Source organism: Doryrhamphus excisus, linkage group LG12 (assembly GCF_037039965.1).
Source record: "Doryrhamphus excisus strain RoL-2023G ecotype Guam linkage group LG12, RoL_Dexc_Guam_v1.1, whole genome shotgun sequence".
Lineage (NCBI taxonomy): Eukaryota > Metazoa > Chordata > Actinopteri > Syngnathiformes > Syngnathidae > Doryrhamphus > Doryrhamphus excisus.
In genome coordinates this window covers 15418325-15442555 of record NC_136368.1, presented here as the reverse complement: position 1 = coordinate 15442555, position 24231 = coordinate 15418325, and the positions used below count along the sequence as shown (strand labels likewise).

The 24231-nt window shown below is 40.5% G+C and overlaps 2 protein-coding genes and 1 long non-coding RNA gene across 3 annotated transcripts; 1 reads left to right on the top strand and 2 right to left on the bottom strand.

Moving 5' to 3' along the window:
* Positions 1 to 1320: 1320 nt before the first annotated feature.
* On the bottom strand, positions 1321 to 2178 carry LOC131135900 (mid1-interacting protein 1-B-like). The gene has a single exon (XM_058082318.2). The coding sequence runs from the start codon at positions 1800 to 1802 to the stop codon at positions 1329 to 1331; it is 474 nt and encodes a 157-aa protein (XP_057938301.2). The 5' UTR covers positions 1803 to 2178; the 3' UTR covers positions 1321 to 1328.
* A 3320-nt stretch (positions 2179 to 5498) lies between these two features.
* On the top strand, positions 5499 to 21977 carry LOC131135794 (uncharacterized). The gene is made up of 3 exons (XR_009131653.2): positions 5499 to 5663; positions 20720 to 20752; positions 20940 to 21977. It is a non-coding gene; the product is annotated as an uncharacterized LOC131135794 (long non-coding RNA).
* tspan7 (tetraspanin 7) lies at positions 11811 to 23750 on the bottom strand. Its single transcript, XM_058082084.2, has 8 exons — positions 23581 to 23750; positions 18097 to 18285; positions 16254 to 16328; positions 16075 to 16170; positions 15830 to 15985; positions 15669 to 15752; positions 14052 to 14137; positions 11811 to 13951 (listed from the first exon to the last, which is right to left on the bottom strand). The coding sequence occupies exons 1-7, from the start codon at positions 23644 to 23646 to the stop codon at positions 14069 to 14071; spliced, it is 735 nt and encodes a 244-aa protein (XP_057938067.1). The 5' UTR covers positions 23647 to 23750; the 3' UTR covers positions 11811 to 13951; positions 14052 to 14068.
* Between the last annotated feature and the right edge of the window lie 481 nt (positions 23751 to 24231).

The following is a 24231-nucleotide window of genomic DNA, read 5'->3' as shown; positions in this document are numbered from 1 at the left end:
TCCTCCCACATTCCAAAAACATGCTAGGTTAATTGGTGACTCCCAATTGTCCATAGGTATGAATGTGAGTGTGAATGGTTGTTTGTCTAGTATATGTGCCCTGTGATTGGCTGGCGACCAGTCCAGGTTGTACCCCACCTCTTGCCCAAGGACAGCTGCCCTCCAGCATGCCCGCGACCCTTGTGAGGATAATCAGTAGAATAATTAACAGGATGTTGATGGATGTAGAAGAGTTGATCTAGCATGTGTATGTGCTGGGGAAATTTCCCACAATGCAACAAATGCTGTACGGTAATATATTTTGATCTATTTTTAGAATTTTGACGTAGGCTTTAATAAAAATAAATAGAATATGTTTGAGGATAGAAAACTGGTTTTGACCATCTAAATACTGAGTTTATCATTATTAGAGCCCTGTAGACATGAAATAACACCCCTATGGCTGTACCAAGCTAGAGAATCACTGGACACACTCGATGGATGCCGGTTTTCAAAGTATTTCAAATGGAGTGGTGAAGAATGACAAAGTAAGAAGCCAAAAAATGTACCACTTCCACATCGAATGGGAGGGAAAAAAAATTTGTTCATGTTTTTACATGTTGGAAATCATGTGCAGTCAGCATTCATGGACACAACTGCCAACAGTCAGTGCATAGTAAACCTCTACTGCCACTACTCGAGTCGTCCCAGTTTACTTTCTATTGTATTGTACTTTGAGAATATATTGTAAAAAAAAGGCTTACTGAAATTCTGAGGCCCGATATCTTGTATGAAAATAAAGGTCAACACAACTGAAATGCGTTCATACAAAAAAGTTTTATTTCCAAATGAAATTCAGTGGAAAAATTGGTGCAAACAAAAGCACCGAAAGCACATGAATTAAAAAGTGATCTCGTGGAATCTGTCATCATTCTCCAGGAGAACAATCAAGTTCATTCCAATCATTGACCAAAGAGGAGATCAATGGCAGCTTATTTCATGAAGCAGCTGCCTCCTTCCTTTTTTTCTTTTCTATCTTTTTCAATTAAAGGGTCATGAGTGGGGAAAGATGAGTGGGGAAAGATGCGTGGTCATACACACACACACAAATGATCCACCTTGTCTTCAGTGGATTATTCCTAAACATCCACATCTCTTGTTTGATATCACTAACAAATATCACTGAGGTAATAAATTATGTATTAAATAAAAAAAACTTTTAAATATGTTTCACCTGCGTATCACATTGAATGCTTTGTGAGTGCAAAAAATAGTTAGCATTCAGTGTCAACACATCTTACAAGACCTGTAATGTCCGTCAAATAGCAGCTTTTTTCAAAATGTCTGTTTTAGAGTCCAATCTCCTGCTTGTAGCGCCTGGTGAGGGTGTTGGCCTGCATGGTCAGCTTACCCAGCACCCCCTGCAGCCCGGTTAGGTGGTACTGGAACTGCTTCTCCAGGTCTTCCTCCTCGTCCTCTTCGTCTTCTTCGGAGGAGGCGGATAATGAGGAGGCGAAAGAGGCGTTGGAGTTCATGCGGGTGAACATCGGCGGTGCCGCGGCCAGAGCCGGGGAGACCCGCACCCCCCATTCGATGTCTCGCCGGATGGACTTGAGCAGCTGGTAGTAGCTGTACATGTCCGCCTCGTCCACATCCGGCTGCTTCGGACAGCCTAGCTCGGTCTCCTCACCCAGAGGCACGTCCCGAAGCAAACTGGGCACCATGACGGTCTGGTCCATGTCGTTCACCGCGCCGATGAAGCGGTTCATGGCGTTGAAGAGAGAGTTCTTCGGGTTGGGGGTTTCTGGGAGATGTCGCATCATTTTGAGAGTTAGCTTCCTTAACGTAAAACGAATTTAAAAAAAAGTGTCCGTGTTCTGTGTGGTCACTCCGTTTGAAAGTTGCTGCTTCTTTTGCTGTGGACTTCCTGCTCCATTGCTTTAAATAGAGACGTGTTGCAAAGCTGTCCCTCTACCTGTTTGTCCAGTTCTTCAACTTAAGCTGGATCCGTATTGACCTGGAATAGCACCCACTTAACAAGCGCAACAACGAATGGAGCGTTCAATGACATAGAAGTGCTCCACAAGAAGCAAAACTGCCTCTGTTCAATCATGAACTTTTTAAGTTACCTTTTGAAAGTTCAAAAAGTATAAAATATCCCCGCTTTATAGATGACATCACCACATACTGCAACCATGACACATGCATGCAACGAGAAAATACAGGGGACGTCTTCATGAATATTCATGAACCACAGCCATCAGGCCACCTTACTTTACGGATACACCCCAGCCAATCACACGCCACAATTGCTACTGTAGGAGGTGGGGCTAGTGAGAGATGAACCAATGAGGATCTAGGTCTCCATATAAGTAAACACAACACGTGGGATGAACCCTGTCGAAGCTTCTGTGTTGCTAAAACAAATGTTAAATCATCTAAAAAGAAATAAGGGTGGATGAAGTCACAAGTAGGCTACCAATTCAATGTGTATCGCCACGCCTCATTGAAATGACAGCATAGAAGTGGTGCTTCAAGGCAAGAATGAATATGCACAATTATGGTAAAAACTTAGGATGGTTTGGTCTCAGTGGAGGTTTGTCCTAGATTGTAGAATTTATTTATTTTTTTTAATTAGAAAATTGGTTCAACTCCCAGAATTTGGAATTAGTGAAATACGTCACATGTTGACTTTACATTATACAAAAAGGTTTGTGAGGAAAAAGTTTAGTTTTCAAGAAAAAAATTAAAAAGTAGTATATTATCAAGATAAAAGTAGTATATTTTTTGAAAAAATCTAGAATGTTTTTGCAAACAAAAGTTGAATTTTCAAGAAAAAACTACAATAATATATTTTTGACGAAGGAGTGGTATATTTTCAAGAAAAATGTATATTTTCGAGCACATTCGTTTGTTTTCAAGCAAAACGGTACTATGAGGTAAAAGTAGTATATTTTTGAACAGTTGTGTATTTCAGAAAGATCATATTTCCAAGAAAGATAGTATATTTGAGAAATACAAACGTATATTTTAGAAGAAAACTTTATTTTCATGAAAAGCAGATGTAAAATTGACAGAAAAAGTTATATGTTTTCAAGAAAAATGTATATACTGTATAAGGAAAAAAAATTTGTTTTCAGGAATTAAAAAAAAATTAAAAAGTAGTATATTATCACGATAAAAGAGAAAATTTAGAATGTCTTTGCAAACAAAAGTTTAATTTTCAAGAAAAAAGTACGATAATATATTTTTGAGGAAAGAGTGGTATATTTTCAAGAAAAATGTATATTTTCAAGCACATGTTGTTTGTTTTCAAGCAAAACAGTAGTATGACGTAAAAGTAGTATATTTTTGAACAGTTGTGTATTTGAGAAAGGTCATATTTCCAAGAACGGTAGTATATTTGAGAAATACAAATGTATATTTTAGAAGAAAACTTGATTTGATGTAAAATTGGCAGAAAAAGTTATATGTTTTCAAGAAAAATTTATATACTGTATAAGAAAAATGCATATTTGAGAGTTTGAGTGGAAAATGTCATATATTCTAAGGGAAAAGTTTTAAAGCAAAGACAGTTTTCGATAAAAGCATTGTATATTTTCCTGAAAACTTGTATACAGTATTAAAAATTTAATATTTTTGATATTCAAATTCCGAAATTCAAGTGTGACACATACATGCATGAACTGTGTGGTTTAGATGTCTGTCAAACAATTCAGTTTCGGACACTGATGTTGACGTGCCAAAACATATGTCAGTTATGTAATTGTGAATCCTATACTTAAGTTTAGTTTCACAAGATCCTTTTGAAAATATAGCACGATATTACGTACTGCATATATACTGTGTTGGTGTAGTCAGCATATTCATGTCATGGCTACAGATACATATCTATAGGATAAACATATCTATAGGAAACACAGGTTTCAAGCAACTAGCTTGCCTTACGAGTTGAATAGTCTCTTTCAACTGCACAATGCAGCCTGAAAGCCTGTTCTGGTTTCACTTGAGTTGTTTGACTGTCAAAAGGTGATCTGAATCATGATCTTTCCCAAAAGTCAACAAAGGTTTGATACGTTTACACAACAAAACGGGAAAGCTTTTCTTTTTGCGTACAGAGTGCAAGGTTGCCGCAACAATCTGGCTCAGAGTTGAGTTTCAGCTTTGCGTGGGTAATGCCTGTTGTTCCGGCGATCAAGTCTGATCCTTATACGTCAACACATTCTTGTATGTAGTTGAAAATCTTGATAAGAGTGAAACTACAAAATTCAAACTGGAAACAATTAAATTCAAACATTTGTTGTTTTTCGTACTTGTGTTAGCAGTGAAGAATTAACGCTCGCTATAGCTTAACGTAATTCGACTTTCAATATTCGGACTTTTGTGTTTTTAGCCTGTTGTCGGTTGTTCATGTGTCGGGTAAACAGCTCAGAGACCAACTTTTGCAGGTGTAGGGGCTTTTGTGTAGATAACGGAAAAAAAAATTTGCAAAAAAAATCAATGACAATTAAAAAAAAAATGGTATCCAACTGAAATTTTGTTGTTTTGTTTGCGCATATGTTATTAATGGCGGCACGGTGGACGAGTGGTTAGCGCGCAGACCTCACAGCTAGGAGACCGGGGTTCAATTCCACCCTCGGCCATCTCTGTGTGGAGTTTGCATGTTCTCCCCGTGCATGCGTGGGTTTTCTCCGGGTACTCCGATTTCCTCCCACATTCCAAAAACATGCTAGGTTAATTGGCGACTCCAAATTGTCCATAGGTATGAATGTGAGTGTGAATGGTTGTTTGTCTATATGTGCCCTGTGATTGGCTGGCGACCAGTCCAGGGTGAGCTCTGCCTCTCGCCCGAAGACAGCTGGGATAGGCTCCAGCACACCCCGCGACCCTTGTGAGGAAAAGCGGTAGAAAATGAATGAATGAATGAATGAATATGTTATTAATAGCCGTATTATGCCGGCCGTACAAAATCAAAAATGCATCAATGTATGTAGGTATATTAATTCGATGAGGTGTATCAATCTAGTTGACAGAGTTATGTAAACACTAAAAGTGTCAAGTTTTTGAACTTTGTGACGTTTTTCCTCACATCGTAGTCACTAAATCGCTAAAATAAAAATTTGCAAAAATTTGCAAATAATTCATTAAAAACCAGTGTAGAAAGCATTTTTTTAAGATCCTTCTCTGACATTTATTCATTTCCCTACAAAATATTTTTATGTCTTACTAACATTTTGTTTACACAGATTTAAGCCTAACATAAAAATAAACATTCTCAGAATGTACACTTAAATGAGTTTCTGATTAAAAAAAGAGGACTGTTCCCACTGACTGGTGTGTCAAAAATAGGCCACAATCACTCTTACACAATGTAGTAGTACAAGTCGTACATGCAGTATCAGTGTGTAATCGGAGCTGTTGTTCGTATTCCATACATGAAAACATGTTTTCATGCACAGACAGCGTCCACTTAGTAAGTTTAAAATAGTGCTAGTTATATAAATGCAGCAAGGTGGGGGTGATGCAAGGGGAGATGACTGGCATTGCGAGACGGCGTGGTGGATATGACGATCCCTGGAACAGAATGGGCACAGCGTGTTCTTGGTGCTTGTGAATGAATCAGCCGGACAAAATTGTTGCTCAACAAGAAACGAGAGAATGTGAAAAAAATGGAAACTCGCCGGGTGAGTTTCTCCTCCCGAGTACTCGAGTGCACAACAGGGCACGCTATCATATTACCTGCTTGTTACCTGCTAACCCTGGGAGGCTCAATATTAGCATGGTTTCTGTCGATTAGCATCGCACTGCTAGCTTGCTGCTACGCTAGCAACAGAACTTCTTATTTTATTGTTTTATACTGTAAGGAGTAATCAACAATGAGGAACAATAACCCCTCCATACTTTAATCCACACATTATATATCTTATTGTTTACTGTTGTATAAATAAAACAAATAGCAAAGTCATTCACAGCTGCTACTTGGCGGCCATCTTGAAAATAGCAGCAGTCAGGGCAAATGAGTCATAAATACCAAGAACATGTTTAGTGAATTTCACATACAGTGCAGTTTGAAAGCAGTTTTGGAAACTTATCTTATTAAAGTTGACGTCAGTCGTTGATTAGTTGACACACAAGAATTCGGACAATAGTGCACAACTTGGCTGTGACCAGCAGAGGCATGCTAGCTATTAGCTATAGCCAAAGTAAGGCATCAATATTCAGGTGAGTTTGTTTTTTTTTCATATTACCATAATGTAATATCATTTTTCTAACAGGAAATATAAACAAATATTGTTCCGGATGTTTTTTTTTGTATTTGAAAATAGCTATAACGCAATGGTTTATGAAAAATTCTGCCAGTTTTGATGCAAGTTAACAGGTTAACAAGTGTCTAAACGGAATATTTAACAATATTACCGCTACTTCAACTGCCTATGCCGTGACTAGCGAAGCTAAATATACAGCTGTCCCTCGCGATATTACAATTCACATGTCGCTGTTATACTCTATCAAGGTTTTCCAAAAAAATATTAATTCATATATCATGCTATTTTCATGTATTTTTGTCTAAAATGAAGCATTTTCAAGCATAGAAATGGCTAAATGAAGTAAAATTCAAATATAAGCAATTTTTGAAAATGCATTTATGTATGTATGTAGCTACATTGGCCACTAGGTGTCAGCAATGTTACATTATGTCACATTGATGAGAGAATAGCCACTGCAGGAAGAACGTTTCGGAACTCGGAGGTAAAGGAACGACAACAATGAACTGTTCCAATGCTATGTGGGTTTTCTGATTATGTTGACTATATTGGGTATTATGGCGGCACGGCGGTCTAGTGGTTAGCTAGGAGACCAGGGTTCAATTCCACCCTCGGCCATCTCTGTGTGGAGTTTGCATGTTCTCCCCGTGCATGCGTGGGTTTTCTCCGGGTACTCCGGTTTCCTCCCACATTCCAAAAACATGCTAGGTTAATTGGCGACTCCAAATTGTCCATCGGTATGAATGTGAGTGTGAATGGTTGTTTGTCTATATGTGCCCTGTGATTGGCTGGCGACCAGTCCAGGGTGTACCCCGCCTCTCGCCCATAGACAGCTGGGATAGGCTCCAGCATCCCCCGCGACCCTCGTGAGTAAAAAGCGGTAGAAAATGAATGAATGAATGAAGGATTGTAAAGGTGACTGTAGGGGTGTTATTTTATGTTTCGAGGGCTCTAATAATGTTTAGAAGGCCGGAACACGTTTTGTATGCTCTAGCTATAAAAATTCATTGATTTTCTACCGCTTTTCCTCACAAGGGTCACGGGGGTGCTGGAGCCTATCCCAGCTGTCTTCGGGCGTGAGGCGGGGTACACCCTGGACTGGTCGCCTGCCAATCACAGGGCACATATAGACAAACAACCATTCACACTCACATTCATACCTATGGACAATTTGGAGTCGCCAATTAACCTAGCATGATTTTGGAATGTGGGAGGAAAACCGGAGTACCCGGAGAAAACCCACGCATGCACGGGGAGAACATGCAAACTCCACACAGAGACGGCCGAGGGTGGAATTGAACCCTGGTCTCCTAGCTGTGAGGTCTGCGTGCTAACCACTAGACCACTGTGCCGCCCAGCTATAAAAATATTGCATTTAAAAACCAAAGAACCCTACTTTGGGGAATTTCACTTATCATGGTTGGGTTTGGGACCAATTAATCATGATAAACGAGGGATTTCTGTGTATCAAAAAAGGGTATTTTTAAAAGCGCTTTCATACAGCAGGAAACGCAGTACCCCCAAACCCTCGACAAAAACCAGATGACCTAGGATCCATACAGTCAGGAAAAGCCAGCGTGAAGCGCACATCATCAAGACATGAGCCTGCACTCCTGTCAACAGGCCTGTCAATCACAAACACCAGGTTGCAGGACGACCCTTTGCACTTGTCAGAAGGGATGCACGCTAGCATGAAACCCAGGAACGCGTTCCAAAAGCCTTTCTCAATCGCGTGTCATGTCAAGAGAGCTCGGCGCGCAGCGATTACAGCGGGTGTCATCATCATCATCCCGCAGGCTTCAAAGAGGCGGGAGGAAGTAGCGGAGGCGGAGAGGAGGAGTAGCGCGACGGCGAGGCGCAAGCGGCAGACAGCTTGAGTAAGGAGCTCTGGCTCGTGTCATCACCAGCGTACGTTTTGCGCAAAGTGCGAGGGAGGCCGGAGGCTGCGAGCGGCAATTAAGATGTGACGACGCATGTACAGCATAAACACACAATGAGATAAAATGCGTGTTAGAATATTTGTTTTTTTTTTTTATTTAACAAAAAGACTGTCATCATCTACATCGCAGTCATCCATCCATGTTGCGTTTGGGGTAAGTAGAACAAAAAAAATCATCACAAATCATCATATAAGTGCGGTTTTGCAATAATTTTAATGTGTCTGCCCACTTTCCCTGTCCATTCTCTGACGTGTGGGGCAGGTCTCCTTTAAACTTATGTCCATCGCTTATGTCTTATGTCCAGACCTGACTGTCTACTATTCATTCATTCATTCATTTTCTACCACTTTTTCCTCACGAGGGTCGCGGGGGTGCTGGAGCCTATTCCAGCTGTCTTTGGGTGAGAGGCGGGGTACACCCTGGACTGGTCGCCAGCCAATCACAGGGCACATATAGACAAACAACCATTCACACTCACATTCATACCTATGGACAATTTGGAGTCGCCAATTAACCTAGCATAGTAAACTTAAACGGGACCTATTATGCTCATTTTTCAGCCCTTTGAATTGAGTTGTGGATTCCTATAGAGCAGCTACACACAATAACCAGCACAGAAAGCGTTTTAGATCTTCCAGAATCTGCACCTATTCAGCTATATTTATTTGGATTTCGTGCCTTCCGCAAAAAACGGTCTGTTTTAATTTATTCCACCCACAGCCATCCTCCAGGCACACCCACTCTGCTGTGGTTGGTCACACTCCCAAGTGCTTAGAAGGACTTCCGGTTTGTGCCACTAACTTCGAACCCAACTTAATAGGAGTTGATAAACAGTTTAAATGACCAAGTAACAATGGAAAGGCGTCGGCTTCAACAAGTTTAGGCTAGTCCAGTGGAATAGTGGCCCATGATGGACGACTGTATATCTAAATTGCTGTGTTTTACATTCAGTCCATGAAAAATAAAATAATTTCTTGGGGCAGTTATGATTGCGCCCTATAAGAAATCTGCCTAGCAACAAAGAATACCAGAAAGACTAGAAGGTCTCGCCACTTCAGATTTTCTTTTGCCACTTCACAATTAATATGAATCTTCTTTGGATTAATCACATTAGTTGTGAGAAAAGTGGCAGAAAAAGATCTAAATTGCAGCACTTATGGTTGGTAAAATTGCCAAAAGTATGCCTCATTTGCTGCACGGTGGCCTCACAGCTAGGAGATCCGAGTTCAATTCCACCCTCGGCTATCTCAGTGTGGAGTTTTCTCCGGGTACTCCGGTTTCCTCCCACATTCCAAAAACATGCTAGGTTAATTGGCGACTCCAAATTGTCCATAGGTATGAATGTGAGTGTGAATGGTTGTTTGCCTATATGTGCCCTGTGATTGGCTGGCGACCAGTTCAGGGTGTACCCTGCCTCTCGCCTGAAGACAGCTGGGATAGGCTTCAACACGCTCACGACCCTCGTGAGGATAACGGTACAAAATGAATGAATGAATGTTTGTTCTAAGGGCTGCACGGTGATTGAGACCCGAGTTCGATTCCACCCTCATCCATCTCCGAGTACTCCGGTTTCCTCCCACATTCCAAAAACATGCTAGTTTAATTGCCGACTCCAAATTGTCCATAGGTATGAATGTGAGTGTGAATGGTTGTTTGTCTATATGTGCCCTGTGATTGGCTGGTGACCAGTCCAGGGTGTACCCCGCCTCTCGCCTGAAGACAGCTGGGATAGGCTCCAACACGCTCGCGACCTTCGTGAGGATAAGCGGTAGAAAATGAATGAATGAATGCCTCCTTTCATTTTGTATGAACTCTGCCTAGCAACATGTGCCCAGAAAATGCTAGCCAATGAAACACACTTATCTCTAATTGTTAGTTTTTAATAAAAGGAAATACATAAAATCACAAACTATATCATTTTTGTTTATCCACTGATAGAAAATAATGCTTGTTGTGAGTCTGGTTAATAATGTCTTGTGCAATCAAGATTTTTTAAAAAGGCATCTTTGACGTATGTACTGTAGTTGGTGCCATAGCATAAAAGGAAAATAAATAATTATGTTGTCATTGTAACGCTGATGATGACGAGCTGCTGCGCTGGATATGCGTGTGTGTGTGTGTGTGTGTGTGTGTGTGTGGGTGGGTGCGCGCGCGCGCTAGAGAGACATTAAAAGACAGACTAATAGCGCTTCCCCAGCGGATGTCTCCCTCTGGCTTCTGGAAGGGAGGAGGGGAGAGGAGAGAGATGGAGGGGGGGGGGCATTGAGCGGAAGCCAGCGGCACTCACGCTCCATTAGCGGACCCACTGCCGCGCCGCTCCGCCGGTAATTTGTGTAACGAGGTTGCAGCGAACCCGGGCAGCTCGGGCTCGCCGAGTAATAGCCTCTCCTTCCCATCATCTCGCCGCTTGCCGACCTTATTAGGGATGCAGGCCGCGTGGCTTCACTCGGTCTCGTGTTTCCTCCCTCTCTCACGCGCTCGCTGGCTCTCTCTCTCCCGCTCTCTCTCTCTCTCTCTGGCTGTCGAGCGTTACGTTTTCCCTTGGATCGTCAGCGCCCCCAAGCGGAAAATATTGGTACTGTATGTATTTTTTCCCGCTTTTACTCCCGCTTTTACCGTCACTGACAGGACACAACATTAGGCACACTCATATAATGAGATCCAATATAAGAGGTTATGCCACCAATTCTGTCATTACAAAAACAATACTATGTGATACATTTCAAGCATAATTTTCACTTTGATGCAATTTTTTTTTGCTTTTGTGACCGCTCAAATATATAAACAACTACACCACAAAAAGGGTGGTTTTACATTAAAATAATTTATATTTAAAAAACTATTTACAATTGTCACATGAGACGTAAACTGTGTGTGTGTGTGTTAAAACTTGTGTGTTTTTACATGCACAAGATCCATGCCGAGCGCCTATCAAATGCACTTCTGCCACCTTGTGGCCGCTTTTATATCTTAAAACTGACCACTTTTGAATGTGTAGTTGTGTCATCCCCTCTTTTTGCTTCTCAAGTAAAAAAAAAAGGTAAAAGATGTATAGATAAGTATTTGTGCATGTATGTCAAGGGTGTACGCACTTTTTCAGTGTGCAACTTCCAAATCAAAATGATCAAGCTCACACTATAAGACATAAACAGTGATGTGAAAGCGTTCTGATTTTTTGCATGTTTGTCACACTTAAATGTTTCAGGTCATCAAATTTCAAAAAAATAGTCATTGATAACACAACTGAACAAAAAATGCACTTTTTCAATGAAAGGGAGAAAAAAATCCAAATCTACATGGCGCTGTATAAAAAAGTGATTAAAACATAATTGAGATTAGTTGAGCTCTATCAATCTGGAATAGTTTATAAAGCTATTTCTAATGCTTTGGGACTCCAGCAAAACACAGTGAGAGCCATTATCCACAAATGGCAAAAATACAGAACAGTAGTGAACCTTCTCAAGAGTGCAGCAAGTGCAACACATCCAAGAGGTCACAAAAGACCCCACAACAACGTCCAAAGTACTGCAGGCGTCACTGCAGTTATACATATTAATACATGTAATCAACTGTGATTACCAGCAGCAGTGTTTATACCAGCAATAAAGAAACTCTGACAAAGACGTTCCATTTTGTCAATTTATTGATAATAATAATAATAATAAGACCACTGATGGTGACTTTGTCAATTAATAGTAGACATTATGGTGTAGTTTTTGAGTGTCTGGTGACCCCATGTGCAAGCTGGATGGCATTACAGTTTAGTATTTACAAGTCAACAACATTAAAATCACTAAAAATAAACACAGCTTCAGTGGCGAGTTGCAGTATTTCCCACCCCCCCCAAAAAAAAGCCACCACCAAATACTGACCAAAAAACAAAATAAAACACAATATATTAACTCCGGTACATCACAAGGAAAATAGTGAAATTCAGGGGCGGAAAAAAATCAATGTAACACATACTGGGGGGGGGGGGGGGGGGGGGGGAAGAATCACTTGGTAAAGCTGTAATGCCAAACTCTACTAGTAGTCTACTTCATAACATCATCGGCCACAACTATTGATCAGTGCAAACAAATACAGCTAAACGGCAGATTCACCAATTAGCATATTAGAATGAGAAACATTACATCAGTATTATAAATTACATTTACAGTACATATCTACAGATATGATGACATAATGATAATGGAAGCGGCGTGTTGATGCACCACACAGAACACTGTGCACTTATTGACCGTATCTGGCGACAGTAACATTGAGTCAAACAACTTGAAAGAATAAAACTCGGCAAAATATTATTATTTTTTTTAAATAATAAGTAATTGAACAAAAATATTGTGAGAAGGATAATCTTATGGGATGATAAAGTCCAAATAGTAGGAGGATAAATTCATAATTTCAGGGGGAAAAGTCGTGATTTTACTTCATAATGTCCTCACTGTCATAAGAAAAAATATTATAGTCGTGACATGACAAGAAAAAAAGTTCATACAAAAAGCAACCAACTATTAGAAAATAAGTCAAAATATTAGGAGAAAGAGTGGGAACGTTGAGAATAACGTAATAACATTAAAAGAAACTCATAATTTTTTCATAATAAATCTGTCATAATACTAAAAAGGCCATTTTGAAAGAATGATGTCATATGAGAAGACATAATTTTCGCGAATTTTTGTAATATTTTGATAAAACAATACATGTTACGATAGAACCCATCAGTAGAATAAAATACTTACCTAAAAAACAAAGTCATATATTACAAAAGGGTGAAAAAAAAGCTCTGCGTTTTCCACCTTTTTATTATAAAGTTGTAATATTGCAAGACACCAACTTATTATTATTTTTTTGGAGAATAAAGTTGTAATGACTAAAAAAAGGCCATTACAAAATGAAGTCATATGCCAACAAGAAATATGTTGTATATCGTCCTCCTTTTGACAATTAAATCCTACTGTTACGAGCTGTAATTTTTCACAAATGAAGTCATATTTGGAACAAAGTCGTATATTACTATTGTATATTTTGTCGTTTTTAAAATAAAATCGTAGTATCGCAAAAAAAAAAAGTTGTGCATTTTCCGCCTTTCTAGTATATTGTAATATTGCCAGTGGGAAAAAAATGGTAATGTTACTTTATACAGAATCATAATACTAAAATTATTAGATAATTAAGTCATTCATTTTTTTAAAAAGGTTGTGTCTTGGAAAGAGGCACATTTTTATGAATTAATATAATGAGTAAAAAGTCGTAATCTAAGTGCCAATTTCATACCAAAACTAAGAATTTTCCGTGTTTCACCACGGTACTTATTTTTCTTTGTACTCTTCCGGTAAATCCCATACGGCATATTAGTAATGAGCAAAATAAACAGTCCAACAGCACCCCCTGGTGTCTCTGAGCAGAATGACCAAATCCTATATTGGGTGAACTGAAGTAAACCATTGCTTTTGTCTTTGTAAACACACAATGCGACAGGTGCAGCACTAATCTACCAAAGCACTACCGCTACAAGCAGCTTCACTAATGTCGTGGTGTACAAAAAACGAGCCAACGAGTGCCGTCCGTCACAGTGAGGTGACAGTGTGGTGTGTGGCACAAAGCTTTGTGAGCGGGGGAATGATGCTTTACAGTCAGGTGGCTATAAACATGATGGGATGTCAGGCAGGCAGCGAGACGGAGAGAGATGCGTGATTAGTATTAGCGGGAAGGAAAGAAAGTACTGTCGTGTGTCGCTGTCTTTGTTATCTTCTCTTCATCTCACTGAAAAGACAAGATAATCAATGGAGGGGTGGGGGTGGGGCAATGCGCCGCAATTGTTTATTATAGCATATGATGTATAGCTTTTAAAAATGTCCCCCACCTGCCGTGTGACGTCAGCTACACCATCTCATACTGATTGGCTGTGATGATCCTGGACAGACAGCAGGCCAGCAACATGCCAATCAACTGGAACACACACACCATATAACATTACATACATTGGTTTTACTGTCATCGGTGTTCAAAATTACTTCAAAAGTTCTGAATTAATTTGGATTACATTTTCAGGAATTGTCAGGAAATGGGATATGGAAAAACTGATTACATTTTGGCTGTGATCCTTATCACCGTCTGGATCCAGGAATGTTTTAAAGGACCATTTTTGGCATTTGTGCATAAAACTGCACAAAAATGGTCAGTGCACTTGGAAAAGAGAGGAGGAACTATTATTGTGAAGTATTATGAATCCTGACCTTTCTAACCCTTTTTTCTCAAATCTAATCAAACTATTATATACAATTTGCTGATCTGGTAAACCTTCAAACAGCTAAAATTATGGATAAAGCCAACAATAACATAGACAACCCAAAAAATGCAATCAATGTCATATTCAATAAATATACATAACTTCAAAGATTCATTAAAAGATGTGAAAAAGATAAAAGAATGTAAGAAAGCATCAATTAAAAAAGACTTGAATAACAATTATGAACAGATAAATTATATTTAAATGAGAAATACACATAAAAGTTAGCAGAAAAAATCCTTAAAAGATAAGAAACGTATAAGATAAAATACAAAACTTCAATATAAGTATGTCAATGTTATATAAAAGCTTTAGTAAAAGTAAAATAATAAATACAATAAGCTAAAATGGAGGAAAGAAGTGAACACATTATTATTATTATTATTGAACAGTAAGAATGAATAGACATTAACCAAAAAAACTAAAATATATTAAAAAATATAGATTTAAAAAGTAAGTTAAAAAAAGAAGATATTATGAGGAAATACACAAATGGATTTAAGAAGGTAAATTGTAAGTAAAAAATAGTACTTTAGCTAGTATCGGAAAACTCCAAAAAACATCCATTAAAAATACAGCTTTTGTGATTCGATTTTGATTCGCTATTCGATTATTGTGATTCGATTACCACTTCCTCACTACATCGCAACTTCCCAGAAATGAATTGATTCACGAATTATTGCTGGTTTGTGATAGACTATGGTCTATTATTAGTGAAAACATATTGAAATACAAGTGATATGTAATATTCTGGTCACTAGGGGGCAATAATGACAAATAACATTGAGCCATTACCTTACATTAGATTACCTTAACACTGCATGTAGTCATGAAGTTAGCCATAGCATGTCCGACAAGATAAGAGTGAAAATATGTTCTCCTATTTCATGTGATAGTGGTAGGTTTTTGGCTTCTTAGGTTTAAATAAATTCAAGGCTAACGGTTTATTTTGCTAGCTTGTTAGCTCGCTAGCTAGCGGTAGTCTTGAGTCCCTGGAGCAATGTGTTGTCAACAGTGAATAATGTTAAAAACTGCATTTAGAAAGTCATAAACTATGCTCTAACTATGAAAATATTATATAATTTAGGTAAGTTAGATAGAAGCTTTACAGAAAAGTTGAGGAAATAAGTAGAAAAGACAAAGTTAGCAGATTTCCTTGAAAGATCTAACGAAGGAGGTTGACTTCTTTACCTGAGAGAATGCGATGCCAAACGTCACTCCTGCGATGATGGCCATGTTGGTCTCCATGAAGGAAGTGACCAGCTCGTAGCATCCCTGCAAATGACACATACAACCGTCATACATATGTCCATAACACGGGTGAGCCAGTTCAACAGAACACGGCCGCTGACCTGGTGGTAAACTTTGTTGGGGGCCACGGTTGAGTTCCGGAGGTCGACTGGGTTGCAGTCGGAGCTGTTCATGCAGCAGCTGGCGGGGATTCCATTGGGCGGGTAATAGACGCTGGCGAACCAACTGGTGTAGTTGTAAACGCCGCAACAGCGCAGCTAGGAGAAAAAAAAACCCAAACCTAAATATGGCTCCTTGCCCTACAAAGAGATATGTCATACATTATAAATCACACATGTTGACTTACCCTGTGCTGCAGGTTGTCAACAGCGCGGCTCGCCTCGTCCTCGGAGTTGTAGTTGAGCACCGCGTCGGTGTACGTCCTGCGGAAGGTTCCCTTTATCTACGACAGCGATGACAACATTATCATCACCAGCTCTTTTGAATTACATTTTTTTTTAGTTTGGGACCAAAATGCGCACTGACCTCATGGCGGAACACAAATCCGCTAATCCCCGCCACCAATTCAGCGAGGAAGACCAGCGACAGAAACATGGCGTACTATACAGAGAGAAAGAAATCAATATGATGTAGCGCAGAGCAACCGACAACAAATACAATAAACAATGTTATGATAGAAATGCACGACCATAATGAACCCCATTGGACATCTTATGGATTATGTTTGGTAAATTACCCTTATAGTATACACTTAGGTCAGCATTATTAGATTATGACTGCTATTAGTGACTAGACTGCCTCTAAAAGACGCTACTTTTGTGCCTTTTTTTGTCAGTCTTTAGTATTAACTACAAACAAACAGAACGACAAGCAACCTGGGATTCGACCCTCATGTGTAGGTTTGGGCATTGAGTCTAAATCATCAATGGGAACCGTAACTAATGGTCGGATTCTCCCACGATGGCACAAATTTTTAGATTTTTGATCCCTAGTTTCGATGCTTAGACCGCAGACTGGAAGAAATAACTGCAAACGCCAAGCGAAAAAAGTGAGAAAGAAGCCGACGAACACCAGTGAAGAAGAAACGACTCAAAAGTTTGGCTTAACTGCATAAAAAACGCAGTCGCTCAATGCAACATCTGCCACACAATACCACAACCAATGTTATTAAACACCTCCGGATTCATGGCGTAGAAAAGAGTGCCCCGTCTTTGAAGCGCTAGGTCGGACTTCCTGTATCAAGTCAAAATCAGGGAAGTCAAACAACAAATAATGTCTAATGCCAATGTTACTGAGGCCTTCTCAACCCAAACAATATCATTATGGACTATCCAATTGCCATTGTCATGACCACCGATATGTAACTACGATAACTGTTCCTGCGTTACAACTGTCTTGAGTAGTAATTTGATGCTATTCCTCCTTGATTCAAAGGTTATCAACCTAACGTGTAAATGGTTGAATGGTTGTGACATAAAACTTGAGAAAATCCATGAATTGATAAAGCGTCTTCTGCAAGCTGGCCTAAGTCCCAAAGAACTTGCCACTCGCTAACACATAAAGAAGAGCATATGTAGAAATGATTTTTTTTCACAATCTTTTCAAAAGTAAACTTGTGAAAGTCTACTCCAATATGCATGGAGTAGTTCAGACATTTCATCCACATTTCATCCACAAATAACTCATTTAAACCATGCAAACCTTTTAAAAGGAATCGGAATCAAGAATCCGATATTGAAATGAGGAATCGCAATCGGAACCAAAATCAAATTCAAAATGCTCAGTCGTAGCTGTGAGACCGGTTACTTTGAATGTACTGATGATGTGTTGTTACAATAGTAATCTTGCTACTTTTCACCTTTCGAGGTAGTATTACAGGAAAGACGGTGCCTGTGTGAAAAGGGCGTGAGGTTTAACATCTGGACAAGTATTCTATAAGTTCGACCGATGACATCGTCATGAATGTAATTATCTACCTGTAATTGCGGGACGGGTGGCTGTAAAACCACAAGCCCTCTGTTCCCAGAGTGGGGTACCGTGGGGGGGGGGGGGGGTACGTGAATACAAATTAAAACTGGCTTGACTACATTTGCATTTTTCCAACTTTTTTCAATGTCTCGGCTCTGTGTAAATGGCACAGAATGGGGAAGAGAATTAACAGATGCAGATTCTGTATAAAAGGCACAGGAAAAAATATTCCGGATCTTTTGTTATGGCTTTGATGCAGCAATTTTGCTGAATCTGTGTGTAAAAGAGGTTCTGTGTAAAAGGCACAGGCGTTCAAATGATGGATCTTCTGTTACTGTCAAAATAAGTAAATAAGCCTATACACAAACACACCCCTCCTCTCCTATGCCACAAGTCTTACCAGTTTGAGCATCCATGGACTTCCTCTGCAGGTGGCAAAGCATCCAAACAGGCCAAACACAACGATGACAGTCCCGGTGCCGATGAGGACATAAGGGGCGTTGGTGGAGTTGTCGGCTATGAGCGAGATATAAGGGCCCAGCATCAACTTGCCCCATACTCCCACTGCCAGCAAGATGGCCCCCGTTATCTGGAGTAGGATTGGAAAAAATGCAATGTTAGAGAGCAGAATGCAAAGGGGAAGTGGCTTTTTATTCCTGCCATATTCCTTCTCCCGACACGCAGAGGAGGATCAAGGTAGAACGCAAACGTGGGAACAATTAGAGATGGAAGATGTATTTATCTGGAGTATAGGATAGCAATCACCTGGCTTATGAATACGCCTGGCACAAAAGGAACAGTGGGGGGGGGGGGGGTAAGAGGAGACAAAGGCAGAAACTCAAAGACGCTCCTTTGATTCGACGCGAGACGCTTTCTCCTGTTGCGCCGCTCTTAGCATTTCAAATGAAGGCAGGCGGATAAAAGAGCGCCGTTGTACGAGGAAGCAGCAGCAGCAGCAGCAGCGCTCGTGTGTGTGTGTGTGTGTGTGTGTGTGTGTGTGTGTCTCGACTGGGAACGTCTTTCCTGGCATGCCAAAAAGAGCTGGGCGCCGGGCCGCCTGCTGATGATCCGCCTCCGAGCGACAGCGGGCCATGATCCTCTAACCCCTCATCGCTTCCAAGCGGAGGCAGCCTGCCTTCCTTGTTGTCAACTTGACAGGGAGACATCTGCACAAAATGTCTCCCTCAAACCTTCAAGTGTGTGTATGTGTGTGTGTGTGTGTAGGGGGGGGGGACACACGGGGCTCTGACAAGAAAAGGCAGCAGGTCCATTCCACTGTTGGCTGTAGGCCTTTAAAACCTGATCTTATGCACTAATACATTATTCACACCCACGCTAGTTTGTGCAGGTCACCGCTCGCTGACACCATTTACACTTCTGCCCCCTTTGGCAGGGAATGAACACGAGGTTGTTTTGAACGCGAGCCTTCCGACCGACCGCCATGCTGGGATCCTAAAAAAAGGGATCATTGCACTTCAGTCTCAGAAGTGTTTGCACAGCTGTTAAATGCACACATGCGTTTTCTTATCAAGGCACGTGCGCAGACAAGGACAATGAGTTCCAGATGAGGCGTGAGATGATAACACGATGAAGGCAACAAGCCAGACCAAGCAAAGTGCAAATACACTGTTGCAATAGGGCAACGATTTCAGGTAGTGCACAGCATTTTTCATACTACGGACTTAACGTCTATTTGTGGTCAACCGCGAGGTGGCCTGGGGTGTTTATTTACACCTTTTGCAGAGAGTACCAGACATTTATTAGGGGTTACTAAAACATTCAATAATATACACTACGCACTTACTGTATATGTAGATTTTGGGTGGACCTTTTTTTTACGATGGACCTTAAATGCATTATACTGTACGCTATACAGGTGAACTTCATTTAACCTTCACTATACTACTTCCTGCTGCAGAGCCTTACAGCGAGAGTTTGCATGTTCTCCCCGTGCATGCGTGGGTTTTCTCCGGGTACTCCGGTTTCCTCCCACATTCCAAAAACATGCTAGGTTAATTGGCGACTCCAAATTGTCCATAGGTATGAATGTGAGTGTGAATGGTTGTTTGTCTATATGTGCCCTGTGATTGGCTGGCGACCAGTCCAGGGTGTACCCCGCCTCTCGCCCCAAGACAGCTGGGATAGGCTCCAGCCCCCCCGCAACCCTCGTGAGGATAAGCGGTAGAAAATGAATGAATGAATATACTACTTCCTGTTCACTAACAAGGAGCTGAACGGCAAAATTCACAAGTGTGTGATCAATGAAACAACTGAAAGCTTTTTGTAAGTCGTGTATACTACAGTTTAACTACAGTTTATTTTGAATATCATCCTATAATACAGTGGAACCCTAGTTAATAATCGTCAATAATCTGTTCTGGAAGCCAAAAACATACTCTAATTGAATAAATTTTTCCCGTAGAAAATAATGTACATCCCAATAATCTGTTCGAGAAATGTAAACGAAAACCATTCATTCATTCATTCATTCATTTTCTACCCTCACGAGGGCCGCGGGGGTGCTGGAGCCTATTCCAGCTGTCTTCGGGCGAGAGGCGGGGTACACCCTGGACTGGTCGCCAGCCAATCACAGGGCACATATAGACAAACAACCACGAAGGCTACCGTTTAGGTCGCTAGCTCTCTAGTTTGCGAGTTAGCATGTGTCTCAAGACCCTGCAGTTGCGCAATATGTTGTAAATAAAAAGAGTATAAATGTGACTATAGTCGTGTTTTGTCATGTCTACAGGGCTCTAATAATGCTTTGTTCATTTTAATCTGAAAAAAATAATTTGTCTACCCACCAACTATATGTGGTTTCTTAAGTTTTTATTATTTGCCGTTTTATTATTATTATTATATTTATTTATTACTGATTGATTGATTTTCTTTATTCTTGATTTGTTTATTTATTTTTCATCTTATTTTGTGCAGAAAAATAAAAATTAAGATATTTATTGTATATTTTTCTGTTTTTAATAAATGCGTTTTTTTTTTTTTTTGGAAAACCTGATGCGGCCCAGCCTTGCCCAGACCCTAGCCCCAGTGGCCTCCAGGTAAATTGAGTTTGAGACCCCTGATCGAGTATATTACTCACAGCAAAGTAAAAGCTCAGGTTAACAAGTCTGTGAATGTGTTTTTTTGTCTATTAATGGTGTTTTGCCGATCTCTTGATAATGATGCACTCACTGTTTATGGCCTACATGATTGGCTAAATTGTTTCCTCCATTTCTTTCTCCCCAGTGTGTGGAGGATTGCCCTTGTTGGCGTGTTCATTTGGAAGAACCCAAGGATAATCAAATCCATGAGGATACAAAGGCTTCTCAACTCATGTCGGTTTCTGAATTCCAAACAGCCTAACCCCCCCTCCTCCTGACTTTTGTTTGTAATTCAACACCATGCGGCCATCCTGGTCAGGGTATAGAGTTTAAATGAGGTCAACTCTCCTCGTCTCTTTCCCAGGCCTCCTAATAAAGAAGCAGAAGGTGCGATGACAAAATGTGCTGGCGAGGACACAACGCACCACCTGCTCCATCCACGCGAAGGTGCACGACGACGACCGACCAGCTATTCACGCTGGAGATGTTATCTGCCACGACAAGCTGATGACAGTGAAAAGCGAGGCCCGGCGACAAGGCCGCAATGCTCGCCAACTCTCCACCTCCAAGGGTCAGAAAAACGAGCCACTGACAGTGAGATCTCCGCATACACGAAACCCGAAGCTGCCGCAGACGTCTCGGAACACTAATACCGACTAAATATAAAAGGTTAGGGTCTTGGTGACAGTGACACATGCCTTGCGTGGAAGTCCAGCACGTCTTTGTCAAGCCAAAACTATGCCCGCTCACATTTAGGAGAGTCGGTACTGCGGTTGTCACATTGTTGCCTCACATGTGTGGTGACAAAAGAACTCCAAACACTAACATTGTAACAGTTAAAATGTAAAATCTGTGGCTAAAATTTGACTATCACAAGCCGAGTTAATGATTATAATCTTGTAAACTACTGTTTTATATATGGTAGTACGTACTACAGTCACACATACATGCTTTTTCATCTATAGCTATACTTACATATGCATGCATCTATCACATATCGGATGTATTATTACAAAAACATGTACAGAAAAATGCAACAAATGCAACAAAATGGAGAACAGTGACGCACACAAGCGTATTCAGGAGTCAAATAGCATGCATGTTGTTGTATGCATATCTGCATATAGTAACAATTAGTGAGCTGAGAAGAAAGTCCCATGTCAATCAACCAAATGTTCCTTTTTCCGACGAATAAAAACCCGGTTTGCTGCTCTGCACACGTCTTAATGTTGTCGTTTTGCTGTCAAATGTTACATTCTAGCTGTAAAAGAAAGTTGCTACTTAGCTATAATTACAATAATAGTAATTCAGACTGTGTCTCCTGGATCTCTGTGTCTTGCAATGGAATGAATGTATAGTTTTAACCATTATTAGAGACATTTAGGCATGAAATAACACCATTATAGTCCTACTATTATTTCTTGTTTACGCCATATTGCTAAGGCACAGGGTTCACTGCAGGGACACGAGACGACCATGGCTGCATAGCATGCTAGCGAGCTAACTGGTTAGTCTCCAACTTATTATATTTATTCTAAAATTAAAGGGGACCTGTTATGCTTTTTGCACTTTTCTGACCTATAAATGAAGTTAGAATGTTTTATTCTTGTGTTAAACGCTGCCAAAATTACAGATAATGAAGTTTGCGAATTTGAAAGTGAGCCCTGAAAGATGTTTGGGATGGCTCAAAAAGCTCGGTTTCAAAAGGCGTGGTAAGACTGTCCCTTTGTGATGTCACAAAGGGGCAGACGTCCCTTATATGGGCATGTGTTTAAGCAGATGAGCTCTCTGCCCTCTCCCAAGCGCTGTTCCTCTGTTTACTTGCTAGCAAAGCTGCATTTGTTTACAATTCTTAACGACAACACCAACAGGCACAAGTGGTTCGAGTTCCTGATTCCGTACCAGTAAAAGAAATGCATTTTAGTCTTACAACGGCATTTCACACCGGACTGTTCTTGTGAACATAGGTAAGTATGCAGCTGGACTAGTTGACAAACTGCTGCTGAAGCCTCAGCGTTTATTATCAACTCCTGTACTTTATTAGCTAGCGGCAAGTAATCCTTAGTGTGACCAACCACAGCAGAGTGGGCATACCTAGACGTGGGCTTTGGGTGGAATACATTAAAACGGACTGTTTTTGCGGTAACCATGAAATCCAAAGATATACAGCTGAATAGGTGCATATTCTGGAAGATCTATAAAGCTTTGTGTGCTGGTTATTGTATGTAGCTGCTCTATAGGAGTACACAACTCAATACCAAGGGTCGAAAAATGAGCATTATGTATATGTATATAATTTTCTCCCACATACACATGAGCTATATAGCCTGGGGGCTAAGCCCCCCCCCCCTTTTAAAAAAAAAACTAGCGACGCCCCTGGTTCATACGTGCATGTTACAATACAAGTATGGTACCACAGTAACGCTAAATACATATGTGTGTAAAACACCGTACCGTTGCTAAAGTGCGACTGAGGCTGAAAGCATCAGGCCTGCCAGTCTTTCCTGCCCCGTTACAAACGTCATGTGTCGACTTGCACGGCTGCGGTGATAAAGTCTCCCTTTGCTTGGGGCCGTGTGAACAGACCCGTTGTGGTTCGAGCCACACTTGACGCCCAAATTATTGCGAGCCTCCATTAAAATCCAAACAATCGCTGATGCTGCTACTGGCCGTCCCCTTCATCACACGCATCCTCCTCATCACCACCACCATTATACACACGCACATTAAAAACAGCACCGCCACCATCGTCATACATCAACGGCCATTAAAGGTCGTTCACTCACCCAGAAAACGAAGGAATAGACGATGAGGAGTGTTTTAAGGCAGGTGATAACAGGTTTAGTCTCCATGATGTCTCTACAGACGTCGGCTGAAACAAACACTCGCAAATAAAACGTCGCAGCCACGCGCTGCAGCAGCCTTCACAGCGTCACGAATGTAGTGCCGTAATGCAGCCAGCAGGGGGAGCCCGCCACCGTACCAGTGTCCACTGGACACTGCAGTTTCCGTGAGCATATGAGCGACAATATAAATATTAAACATGATCGAAAATATTAAAAAAGATCGCTGTGGCGACTCCATAAGGAAAAAGAAACAAACAAAACATGTCAGATAAAGTAGTATAACACATGTTAAATACAGTTCTTCAATTCATTCGCCACAAAATTATTACTATTATAAATTATTATTTCATGTAAAAAACCCATGGTGGACATTTGAGTTATATAGTTGAAGACAAACTGTTCTGCAAGAAAAACGTTTGAATACTATATTAGTTAGTGGAAAAGTAACAAAATGTGGTCATTTTAAGAGAATATAGTTAGAATTTTATGTTTCATGAGTCGGGCAAGCAAACTGATGAAGTTATTTATAAGGAAAGCTGCAGGAATGAAGACCTATTATGAGAATCCCATTTAAAACAAATAATTTCAAGT